Source organism: Archocentrus centrarchus, unplaced genomic scaffold (assembly GCF_007364275.1).
Source record: "Archocentrus centrarchus isolate MPI-CPG fArcCen1 unplaced genomic scaffold, fArcCen1 scaffold_32_ctg1, whole genome shotgun sequence".
Lineage (NCBI taxonomy): Eukaryota > Metazoa > Chordata > Actinopteri > Cichliformes > Cichlidae > Archocentrus > Archocentrus centrarchus.
The window spans coordinates 2,980,632-2,993,907 of NW_022060260.1; the positions used below are offsets into that span (position 1 = coordinate 2,980,632).

A 13,276-nucleotide genomic window follows, 5' to 3' on the forward strand; every position below is an offset into this window, starting at 1 on the left:
CCAGCGGACCTGAACGCAACCCGCCTGTGAGCCTGACTGAGGGTGAAAGAGCCCTCGATTACAGACAAATCTGTCACAGATTCTGCGGTAGCAAAAGTCACGTGTGTAAAAAGAGCCAATTGTAAAGCTTGGTACGTGTTTTCAGTGACTTGAGAAAAACTTTAAGACTTTGCAACCATTAATATCTGCGCTGCAGATTTCTTTGCACATTTACAAATCTGATTACAGACACAGATCAAAATACAGATCGCGATACACACACGTGGATCCAGTTACAGACAGATCCACCTACGCACACACGAATCTCTACACACGTGGATCCAGTTACAGACAGATCCACCTACGCACACACGAATCTCTACACACGAGGATCCAGTTACAGACAGATCCAACTACGCACACACGAATCTCTACACACGTGGATCCAGTTACAGACAGATCCACCTACGCACACACGAATCTCTACACACGTGGATCCAGTTACAGACAGATCCACCTACGCACACACAAATCTCTACACATGTGGATTCATTTACGGACACACAGAACTTTTGCTACAATAACAGCCCCATATGTAACCACCATTAAACCTTTGCTGGGAAACAGCTGGAGGTCCTTCATCAACCACCTGATCAGTAAGTGAAGAAAAGAGAACTTTGTAGCTGCTCCATCCACTGCTGTTTGTTTCACACAGGGAAAAACTGCAGTACAGAAGTTAAAATATGCAGATGAACTGTTAATACGAAAAAAGTATTTTTTTATGCGATTACTCGAGTAATCGATGGAATAATCGATAGAATACTCAATTACTAAAATAATCGATAGCTGCAGCCCTAGTGCTCAGTCAGAGTAGAAAAGCGCTATATAAGAACTAGTCCATTTACTGCAGAGTGAGACGAAGACTGAAAGTGAACGTATTCAAATGGGTTAATTAACAATGAATAAACAAAGAAAGAGGAGCAGACAGGGAAAAGCTAATAAATAAATCAGGAGGTAGAGCATTTATTAGTGATTTGGGGATTAATAAATCCCAAAAGCCCAGAATAATGACAATAACACAAACCAGAAACTCTTCACTAGAACAACTTTGAAGTACAAACAGGGGCAAAGCCTCAATAAAACTCAAAGAATCCAAAAATTTTACACACACAAATATGCACACTTCACACATTAGACATAACAGAAACAGGCTGAATGGACCTGGGCACGAGGGCTGTAAAGGAGGGATGAGCAAACACTGAACATATTAATAAATTAACTCAAAAATGAATGAATGGCCTGTTTGACTGCCGCTCCCTGAGCCTGGTTCTGCTGGAGGTTTCTTCCTTCTCACTGTCAACAAGTGCTTGCTCATAGGGCGTTGTTTTGATTGTTGGGTTTTTCTGTAATTACTGTAATTAATAGTGGCCTTTACCTTACAATATTAAGCACCTTGAGGTGACTGTTGTTGTGATTTGGTGCTATATAAATAAAACTGAATTGAACTGAGTCCCATTGAAATAATAAGGACAGGGTCTTTCTTTTCATAGCCCGTTTAAGTTTTAGCACAAAGTGGGTTAAAGCAGCTTACACAGACTTTGCTGTGCATGGAAAGAATGTGCAGTCCTGCTTCGGTCACCTGCTGAATATCAGACTTGGTTGCTCTGCTACCTTTGTATTAACTTTGTATTAACATGTTTTGATATTATTGCTTCTGGCCTGAACTCAGCTGGCTCCTCCCTTCATGCAGTAAAGAAATTATTAAATTTCACCGACATTTTAATCCTGCATGAACTGAGACATGAAAACATGACACGTTAGATCATTTTCTTCTGTCCATCCATCAGATAAATCAATGATGAACTTCTGTAGCACAAGTAATGACATAATTGTTTGATTAGTAACTGAGACGTGATTAGTCAACTTAGGGTAATGAGTTGCAGCCAATAATAGTTCAAAAGTGGGATGCAGCACATTTATATTCCTGATTTTAGTGGTGTGGTCAGGGGCAGTAAGCATGTCCATCACAGTCAAACCTTGTAGTAAGACAAGTGCATAACTTTCCATATTTAAGACAACACTGTTAAAATTCACACATTACACAAGAAATTACTTAGTGTGTGTAGTGCACGGCGTGGAAGTGAACAAAGACGACAGAAGCACACCAACATGTTTTCAGCAGACTGCAGAACTGCCAAGTTTAGAGTGCAGGGTATCCTGTGTTATCCATTGTCACAGACTCACAGCCTGCCCTCTGAGAAACATGTTGGTAAGAAGGGACAGGAACCCTGTATGCATCACCACTTCCACATACTTCCCATTTCTCTCATTGAATTTACTACAGATATTATGGGCACTCCCACTGGTCAGGGTTATTGTTATCATTGGAAGGAATGTTTCTGATAAGATTCTGATACGTTTGTTACTGCAAAAACAGTACATGAAAATGTGACACATTTTCACCAAACCTTAAGAGTCTGTTTGCTTCCTTTTTGACTTTTACTTTGCAGCATCACCAGGAAGAGATCCCCAGGATTACGTGGGAGAGCTGGAAGGGCTCCACATTCCTGATGGTGGCGTCAGCAGGAAGATCTAAAATGAGCAGTGGTGGAAGCAACTACCAGAGAACTGATGTCAAATTATGTTGTCCCACAGTAACAAGGGAAACATCATCAACAAAGGGCTGGTGTTAATAAAACAAAAAGAAATGGTTTCACTTTGTGAAAGGTCACAACTCGCATGATTCACAATGAAATGATGCAAGGTGGAGCCACACTTGGCTCCGCTTGTGTGTTCTCATTGTGAATAACAGCAACGTTGAATTAAAGCTGCAGGCAGCAGTGAAAGTAGCCTTGCGCCTTGGCAAGTGTGCTGCAGTCAAGGGATTTCCTGCAGTCACGGGGCTACATAGGAGAAATACCAGAAATACAGCTGCAGGGCTGAGCTTTTTGCAATTTTGTAAGGGGCACTTTGGAACCAGTTTGCTCTGCCCACTTGAATATCCCATAAAATATGTATGTTTTCTGCAGATCTGACATATGTGCAAAATTTCATGGATTTTTGAGTATGTCTAGGCCCTCAAATAGATTAATTTTTGTAGATAATAATAACCAGAGACGGGCGTTAATCGCACACCTCCACCTGCAAATGAGAAACAATAAGCTTGGCCACTGTTTTCTGATTGGCCGAGGCTCCATGATTTTTCACTGGCGTGAATAATATTGGATAAACAAAGTATTTCTTATTTTTATTCTTCTTACCTTATAGGTACCAGGGGGGTGTTAAACATGTGGCCCTAGGGCCAAAACCAGCCCCCCGCCCCCAGTTATTACAGCCATTCTGCAGTAAATCACACTGCTGCTCAGAAGATTCAGAATCAGAAACCTTTATTGTCATTAAACACAAGTGCTTGACAAAACTGTGACAGCTGCCGCTGCTCAGTGCTGATATTCCAAGTTATGTTTCTAGATGTGTTACACTCTCCATGTGACGCTATTGTGACTCTCATGTGGAAATATTTCAATATATTGTTGAGGATTGTAATTTATAGCAGATGCAGAAAACATAATATTCGCATTACTATACACAATAGTTTTGGAAATATAGTATTAGTAATAGTATTATGTTAAAATATTGGCAAATTTCAGCTTTTTTTTTTTTTTTGCCTACATCTTTATATAAACCAAAAATGAAAAATCTGTCATTTTAAAAATTACAAATACTTCAGAGCAGTGTTTATTAAAGTTATGGTGTTGTTCTCTATCCCTGCCAACAGAGACAGTCCAGCTTCATTCATGTAGTATTTGATGAATCTGAGTCTCCAGGACAGAACTGAGTGTATTTTGTATAAAAATGTGCCATGACTTATTTCTAAAGGATTGTCTTACACTATTAACCCCCTCTACCATAGAAAACAATTATATGTATCCAAAATGATTTTTTTTTTTTTTACACAAAGTGTTATCATTTTTATTTACCAATGTTAAAAACCTTTAAAAGATTATAAACCTTAAACAGGGTGAATTATGCTAAGCCCCATGAAGTCAAATCAAACTTGATAAAGAACAGAATGGGGAAAGTATTCAGTGAAACATCACCTGTCCATCCTGTTACCTGTGGTTTTTCAAAAATAACTGAATAAAATAAAACGTCATAAATGTCTCTATGGATAATTGACAAAAACTGAATAATGAAAAAATTGTGGCAAATCTAATTAAATTCCCCTTTAATCTAAAAAGATTAATTAATCATGCTTCTTCTTTGATGAAACGTGTTTATTAACACCCTCCTAAAACTCATTTGCCGGTAAAGTCAGGGACTTGTTAGCTCTTAGAGACTGTAAACATGAAGGTGCCTACACTCAGTAACAGAGATGGTCCGTAACAGGGTGGACGCGTGGCACAGCTGCGTGTTAACAATTTGGAGTAAAGATCATATGATGCTCCAACAGTTTGACTACGGTGACGAAAAGAGGAGCACGGTCACCCTCCCAAACACCCCAAACACATGCGGGGGCGGGGCCGCGCGTGGACTGTTTCTGATGAGGAAATGTTGATCTGGAGGAGTTTCCCATGGCAACGCAGCAGCGGCCACTCCACCAGCTTCCTCCAGCACTTTGAGTATTTAAAGCGGCTCCGATGGAGCGGCCGCAAGTCTCACCGTCCGAGGTCACGATGATCGGGAGCGTCCAGCACATGGTAACTCCTGCCGGCAGCACACGGGGCGCTCCGGGCTCGGGGTGGCCGTCTCTGACTCTCACGCGTGTTTCTGCCACTTTGCAGATCTCCCTGCTGATCCTGCACGAGCTCCTCGCCGCCGCCACCAGTGGCTCCAGGTGTCTCACCAACGACCAGGTGAAGGCGCAAGAGGACAGGTTTGAACCCTACGTGAAGAAGCTCGACCATCAGCGCGACGTCCTCGAGCAGCAGAAGCAACACCTGGCCACGTGCGGACAGGCAGCCCGGGAAATGCACGCGCTGAGCGGCCGCGCGCTGTCCCCGTGGATGTACTAGTAAGTATGGAGCCCGCAGAGGGACAAAAATGCTCATTTTTTTCATACATTCTCTGCGTCATCTGTATTTAAAATACATTTCAGTCTCAGCTTTGACACATTTCACTTTAATATCAATAACAATATTTAATATTGATATTGAAATATCAATGTTTTATGATTTATTACATTTAAATTAAATGCATTATTAAATGTTTTCTTTTCCACTTAGTTTCAACATGTTCATGTTTTTGCTATTTTACTGAGATTCATGTTCATTCTACTTATTGAAGCTATTTGAAAAATGCATAATTTAGCCTATATTTTGAAAATGCTTTTATGAAAATTTATTTGACATTATAATGTGTGTATATAAATATTTAAGGACTCAGCATTTATGGTGTTCAACTATATTCACAAGAATGATTACTGTATAAAATGTCCTGTGTTTTTTGGCAGCCTTATGTCTCTAAACCCATATAAAATAAGGGTTTAAGTGTTGCACTGTAAGCACTGTGCAATGTGTGTGTGTGTGTGTGGTACATATATATATATATATATATATATATATATATATATATATATATATATATATATATATATATATATATATATATATATATATATGGGAGCTTAAGGGCTTAAGGGCTTGAGGGTCCTACGCAGTATCTTAACAGGACTGCTCTCTTCTGGACTGAGATCTCAGAGATCTGGACAGAGATCCAGCAGATTCCAGGAGTCTGCTGGAGCCACTCTCCCAGTTTGGGGGTCACTGCCCCGAGTGTTCCAATTACCACAGGGACCACTGTTACCTTCATCTTAAACATCCTTTCCAGCTCCTCTCTGAGCCCTTGGTATTTATCGAGCTTCTCGTGTTCCTTCTTCTCGATGTTCCTGTCACTTGGTATTGCAGCGTCTGTCACCACGGCCTTCTTCCTTTGTTTGTCCACCACTACGATGTCACAAATCTGTCTGTATCTGCAAGTCCCACAGTATCTTAGGGCTGTTGTTCTCGACCACGCTCGGGGGCATGTCCCATTTTGACCTCAGAACTTCCAGGTCATACTCTATCTAGTATCTGTCTCAGTAGCTGGTGTTTTGCTCCCCTGGTATCTCTGCCAATTCAAATGAATGTGGTCTTATTAGATCATAGCTTAGTGGTTAATGAATTCAACTGAGGAGCACAGTTACAGTAACAGGGTTCATTTTAAAAGCAAAATTTGTATTCAATTTTATTACCTCTATAAAAATACGTCACATTAAAAACAGTAAAAAACACAGCTCAAAGATTAGACATGTCAAATAATGTACCTGAAATAAGTTTTACTCTTAGTTTTCATAATAATTTCAAACTAAAAGCTGCACTAACTTAAAAAGATCAATATTTCTATTAAGTGTAGTGATTTTTCTTTCCATCGCAGGAAAACTGGGGACTGTGTATAAAAATGTCTGACACTCCTAATCAGTTAAGGCAGTAGTTTTGTTAAAGCCCCTGAATTAAAGATGAAGGTAGATGTGATTCTGTACAGTTCCTGCTAGTCTAACATGAGCCTCCACGACTCCCTGCCCGACCTCTGTTAACACAGCTCCCATTAACCATTTATTCTCAGTAAAACAACAAGAGGAACTGTAAGGAAGCTAAAAAAGGATTTGAAGAGCCAAGTAAATGTTACGACTGCATACAGTCTGCCTCCTGCACTCGTTGATATCTTTTCTGCCTGACTGTCTCCCTCCAGTGTAGACCACGATGACAGCAGGTATCCACCTGACATCACCTTTGCCAAGTGCCTTTGTACGGGATGCATCACCAACGGGAGTGAAGACCATAGCTACAACTCTGTGCCTCTCATGGCTCCGCAGCTGGTCCTGATAAAGACCAAGTGCAAGGACGGCCCAAACACATACCGGGTCAAAAAGACGCGCATCGATGTCCCCGTGGGCTGCACCTGTGCAAGACCCAGAAGTGGTAACTGATCTTAGAAACTGAGCATACACTCACACTGAAGCCCATTTTACAGCTTTGCTACAGCTTCAGTCACACTGTAAAAACTGTGATAAATGTTCTTACAGTGTGACTGTGATAAATGTTCTTACAGTCACACTGTAAGAACATTTATCACAGTTTTCTGTCTGCATGTGAACATGTTTTCTGTAAGTCAGAACTTCTGTCAGATTTATGGAGGGAAGGTAGAGTTTCTGTCCTCGAGCTGTCAGTCCACACCAAAATATCTCACCAACTATCAGACAGATTACCATGAAATTTTCTCCAGGCCTGTTTTGGTCATTCCTCTGACAACCTCAGGTATTTTAAAGTTTTTAGATCATGTCTGTCTGCCTGTTCAGACATGATCAATTCTTTTATTACGAATTCTAGTAAAAAATAAATAAATAAGCCTTTGGTGATAGGAGAGGACATTAATAAGGTTAATCTAGTTATTTGATCAGGTAGATATAGATATAATATAGATATACTATAGATATTATTTACCTCTGTTGGGTTTGGTTCAGTTAACCCAGTGTAGGAGGTCTAAGCTGTCATCAATAATGCACAGCAACCTGAAGCTCTGAGATGATGGACACTCTACGGAGGGCGGCCGACCTTACGTCCCCGTGATCGAACAATCGGGAGTTTTAATCCGTAAACACGACCAAAACAAAACCACAGACAGACACAAAGGCTGCACGTCCCCAGAGAGCCTCAGACCTTTTATGCAGTTTGCTAACAAAACACTGTTATCAGCTGCTGCTGTGTCGCTCTGTGCAGGTACATATCAAACTTATTTAATATAGCACTTTATCTCTGACTGCTGTTAACTGACAGCACTTCAGGTGCATATTTCAGCACTTTCTCTGTCCTGGTTCAGATGCTGATTTACAAGTGAGAAATTGGTCGTGGTAACATTTGTGTTTTAAAGATCGTAGAGTTTATTGGGTTACTTAAATCAGGCAGGACTGCAGTCAGTCAGTTTTTTAAACATATTTCTTAGAATAACTGAAGACTGCAGAGACATCTGAAAGCACCACGTTTCCTCCGTTCAGTAACCGTCTAACCAACACTCCAGAAACTCAGCTTATTGTACCCTGATAGAGAAAACAGTTCCATTTCTCTCCCTATTTATTTAACGTACACATTTTATGTTGAACAGCGTGTTTTGAAAAAGAGGATGTGTTGATCCTCTCTTTGTGTGACTTTTTTTTTTGTTGGTCGGATAATGGCCGTTTCCTCTATCAGAAAGAAAAGTTTTGTTCCTGACAGAACCCTGTGGTCATTTTCCAGTCTCTGCTAAGCTAACAGCTAATGCTTAATGCAATGGCTAGCTAACCTATGAGCATGCTGGTGTTAATTAGCAGTAAAAACATCTAAAATATTATTTGAACTTGTTTTAAAGTCACTCTGAGTGATATTTAAGCTCATAACAATGTAATGCAGCATATATGGTTCTGCGTTTTGTTTAAAAACGGTGCTAACAGCGCTGTTACTATAGCGGCACGTGTTGTGTGCTGTGAGGCTTAATCTTAATCTTAAATTGGTTTCTGGTTCAAGAAATGATTTACTTTGAAAATTTTAAACCATTTCATTTTATTACCTGCCAGGTAAAATAATAGGGGGATTTTATTTAATTTAATGAAGTAAAGTGGATAATTGGCTAAAATTCATTCAATGAATTCATAATTTCATAGTCGATAAGTCAATAAATAGGAAAAAACAGAAAATCATATTGTTTATTTACATGGGCTCAAACCAATTTAATGTATTGGAGTTATTTTGAGTTAGAAAGAAACAATGCATTAAATGAATGCTGTGTACCTTATGCATACTGTAACAATTATGGAAAGATGATGTATTAATGAGCTATAGTCAAAACAAAGGATTATAGATCATTTGGATTAATCATTAGTCGTATACAATAATACTGTTATTGTTATCCAGGCTAGGTTTCGTTCAGAAACCTCTGGATGGACTGGACGGAGTTCTCCCTGAATGGAGATGACAAGCCTTAGCCCAGAACTGCAGTCCTGAACGGAGAACAGCATCTGTCTCTTCAGTATTGATCCAACATCGTGGTAACCACTCCGTTACCACTAGACCCAGAACAACACCTGACTAAAGAGAAACTGAATAGTACAAGACGACTAAAAGGACTGCGGTTATTGAAATGAATGTAAACACACTGAATGTGAACTTTAGAATACGGGTTGCTACGTTCAAGTCCGTTTTTATTTTATCTCTTTTTTTCTTTTTAAAATGATGTTTATTCTAGCTCATTTCCTGGCTCCAGCTATCATCACTCTTACCTCGCAATGCCTCTTCCAACACCTAGATGCATGCCTATAACTCTTACTACTGAGGCCCTAGTCTCGAGTCAAGGGTCACATTATCATATCAGCACTACTAACATGCTTCTTCCTCACACAGTTAAAACTGTGAGACCTGCAGGTTTACTTCTGAAGCACAGAGATTTCACCAAAGGCATTAAGAGATGCTTTCACACTGTAGTATTTATTTTATTTTATTTTATTTTATTTGAACAGATTAATGTGAAAAATGACTAAAGCGGATTGCCTTTATAGCTTCACTTTATACCAGAAGGGCTGGAAGCTCAGAGTGAACCGATAATGAACAGTTCAACATTTGGGGAAATTAAGGCCAGGAGGTCTCAGCTTAGCTTAGCATGAAGCCTTGAGTATGAATGCAATGATGAATCCAAAGCAAAAAAGCTCTTAAGCATTTAGTCTGTTTTTATTTACGACTAAAGAAGTGGTGGGTGATTAAAAAATGACCTCCCTTCATTTGTATTGTACCCGAGGGAATGAGGGAATAATAACTGCAGTTACAAAAGTAACCAATCAGCTGATACTGTAAGATACTGAACCCTAAGTTGCTCTCCGGTGCAGTATGAATGCGTGAATGAGGCATGTTGCATAAAGTGCTTTGAGTACTCAACACAGAGTAGAAAACCACTATATTACCATTTACTGTTTCATGTGCAGTAACACCACCATGTAAATGTACTGAGTTTATTAAATAAGCATCCATAATGATTTTCAGGACATGCCTTAGAAAATATATATTTTTAAAAGATTGTCTAATGTTAGATTTGAGATGAAAGCAGAGCAGTATAAAGCTCATTAGTTCTCTGACCTGCGGTGTAAGCTAAGAGCAAGAAGGTCAAAATCCTCTAAATTCATTTGGACCCACACACTCGCGCTGCGAGCGAATAAAGGGACAGACGTTAGTGATGCTGGGCTAAGCGAGCACCTTTCCTGGCTCCACATTTAGCAGACCGATGTGAGAGCGATCCCAGCACCCGCAAACTGTGAATAAATCAGTGTTTAAAACAGGACAGTATTAGGCACATGCACATTTTGTAGAAGTTGCACAAAAATTGCCCTTAAAAACACTAAAAAGTGAAGAGCAGACTCCCTGTGAAGAAGAGTGTTTTTGTGTGTTTCAGTATATTTGTTTGAGATATTAAATGTTTTTATTTATTTGTATTTCAAAATGTCATTCATATGCTTGTTTAGATGCACTGTCAAAGCATTGTTTTTATTTTTGTAACCTTTGACTCATAATTCCATGAAAGTTCAGCGATACCGTGAGCCAGTTACATGCTGACGTGAAGTCGTATCTTGTCCCAGTTTATGTCACATTGATTTAATTTAAAGTGTGAAAGCCTCCCTGACTCCTGTGCAGCTGCTCATCTCAAACATGGTTAAACACTCTCTATAAATGTACTCTTTTATAACTATTTTAATATCAATAAATGAGTTTTCTTCTATGATTTGTCCTCTTGTGTCTTTTCTGTACCTCACGTGCGTCTGCATGCAGCAGTTTGTTTTCTCCATCATGTGGGGGCGCTGTGGTGCACAGTGCCAACATGACCAACTTTGGGCTCTTTGGGTCGAGACACCAGGGAATCCAGTCTGTGAACCAGTTTAGAAAACCAGTATCTCCTAGTGTGATGTGTCATTTTCATGCTTCCTGTCCATCTGAGACTGATCAGCAGTACTGATGCACCACAGGGGACTGTCCTCTCCCCTTTCCTGTACACGCTGTACACATCTGACTTCCAGTACCACTCTGAGACGTGTCATGCAGAAATTGTCAGATGACACGGCCGTCGTCGGGTATGTCAGGAGTGGACGGGAGGATGAGTACAGGAAGTGGATGATTTTGTGGACTGGTGCCAACAGAACCAACCGCTGCTGAACATGTCCAAGACTAAGGAGATGGTAGTGGACTTTTGTAGGTTTGGACCACCCAGGCTCCATTGGGGGGATTGATGTGGAGATGCAGCTGGATGACAAACTGGACTGGTTGGTGTGCACAGACACACTGTACAGGAAGGGGCAGAGCCAGCTTTATTTCCTGAGGAGATTGGGGTCCTTCAACATCAGCAGAAAACTACTGCAGAGGTGCTACCCATCTATTGTTGCCAGTATCCTCTTCTATGCGGTTTATCACTTTACTGCTGTGCACTGTGGCACATCTGCCTCTGCACTAATGACTATCCATCTGTATATGTACATTGTACTGCTGGACTCATTCATATCCCTGTATGCTTTGTTTTATTTTGTTTTCAGAGCATTTATCTGTCTATATTTGTCTCTGTTACAGCCATTGTGTTAATGCTGCGCTGCATTATAAGCAGCGAGGCACTGAGAGCTTTGCTGCTCATTCGCATAAATTTAGGCTACTTTTTGTAAATCAGGGCTGTGTTTGTGCCTTTGGTGCATTTTAGAGTAATTTTAATGCAATTATCTCACCAATAATATGGCAGCTGTTTTATCAGACTGTTCACAACTCAAATGCTGAGGCTTCCAAATGCAGACTCCTGAAACAAATGCTGACATACAGTCTGGTTGAAAACTCTTGTTGACCTGAGTTTATAATTTTAGGTAACACTTTATTTGAAGGGGTGTACATAAGACTGACATGACACTGTCATAAATATGACATAACACCTGTCATGAACACGAAGGAGTCTTCGTGACTGTTTATGACTGTTGTCATTAAGTGTCATTCGGTGAATTATGACACTTTTAATGCAACAATGCATTAAAAGTGTCACACGTGGGCACCGAGGTGGCTCAGTGGTGAAGCCAGCGACCACATAAATATGCCGCGTTGCAACACGGGCGGCGTGGGTTCGCCAGTTTTGCCCGCGTGTCTTCGCCTGTATCTTTTAGTGATGGGTCGGTCGTGAACGATCCGCTCTAAGAGCCGGCTCCTGATAGTGAGCCGTTTCTTTTTTTTTTTTTTTTTTTTCGTGGAAGCCGCACGTGATTGGTTAAGATGAATGGTAGCATATACGCTGAGCGGGAGGGGGGGGGGGGGGGGGGTCCACGGACACGCTGCACAGTGAGTAAACAAACACCAGAGAGGGAGGGGCTCCTGCAAAATTCGGAGACAGGAAAGAGCCAAAGGTTTCACGTTACACAGAGGCTACACGCGGGAACGGCGAGGAAAATGAGTGACAGAAACGTAGCAAAGACTGGACACATTTTAACCTTGTACCTCCCGACATGTCGAAGGAGACACAGCGTGCTTCAAAAGTGCCGGCGTTTGCGGACGTCCTGCAACAAATACCGTAATACCACTACATGACTGTGAAGTGCAATTTCTGAGCTTTCAGGAACTGTTTGAATTTTTTCGATAGCACGAATGGTCCCGGAGTTACGGTGAAAAGCCAGCTGATCAAGTTCCTTTGACCAGCTGACTCTGCGGTGAGACGCTACGTCTTAATCAGCTGTTCGCGGTTGTAAGGCCAGGAAACCCGCGATTCAGCAGCGATCGCCTGGCGTTAAAGGATTATTCTGATAGACAGAGTGTAGACTGCAAATTTAAAATCAAGCAGGCTGCACAAACAACCTGCACAGGCATATACGAATTGTTCATCCCTCAGTGCAATTAGAAGAAGAAAACAGGGCAGGTCATCAGGCAGGAGAAACAGGATCAACTCCTCAAAGGCCCTTGGTGTTTCTGATTTCCAATCTTTTGTTTTATAATTTGTATTTGGACTTCATGAAGTTTATGTAAAGTTTATGTGGGCAACAAGCTTTTGCCATGTTCACTATGACAAGAGTGAAATTATTGTTCAGACTGAACTTCCTGTATCACATTCAGCATGTGTTCAGGAAAGAATAAGAACGTAATCTTTAATTCAGATGTTAGGAGTTATTGGTTTTGCTATTGCACAATTGCCATGGAACCATAGAGACAGAGCGCAATGCATCACACTCTGAAAACCACACCCACTGAAGGAGAAAACACTTGGTGCCAGAACATGCAAATAAAGGCTGATT

The 13,276-nt window shown here is 40.7% G+C and overlaps 1 protein-coding gene across 3 annotated transcripts; it reads left to right on the top strand.

The window, feature by feature from the left end:
* Positions 1-4,538: 4,538 nt before the first annotated feature.
* LOC115776424 (interleukin-17A-like) lies at positions 4,539-10,462 on the top strand. Of its 3 annotated transcripts, none has more exons than XM_030724093.1 (3): positions 4,539-4,676; positions 4,761-4,990; positions 6,706-10,462. In XM_030724093.1, exons 1-3 carry the CDS (start codon positions 4,617-4,619, stop codon positions 6,941-6,943), a joined length of 528 nt encoding a protein of 175 aa, XP_030579953.1. In that variant the 5' UTR covers positions 4,539-4,616; the 3' UTR covers positions 6,944-10,462. The 3 variants fall into 3 exon arrangements, with proteins under 3 accessions (XP_030579953.1, XP_030579952.1, XP_030579951.1); XM_030724092.1 differs by having other exon boundaries at positions 4,615-4,990; positions 6,706-6,935; positions 8,901-10,462; XM_030724091.1 differs by having other exon boundaries at positions 4,615-4,990.
* The last annotated feature ends 2,814 nt before the right edge of the window (positions 10,463-13,276 follow it).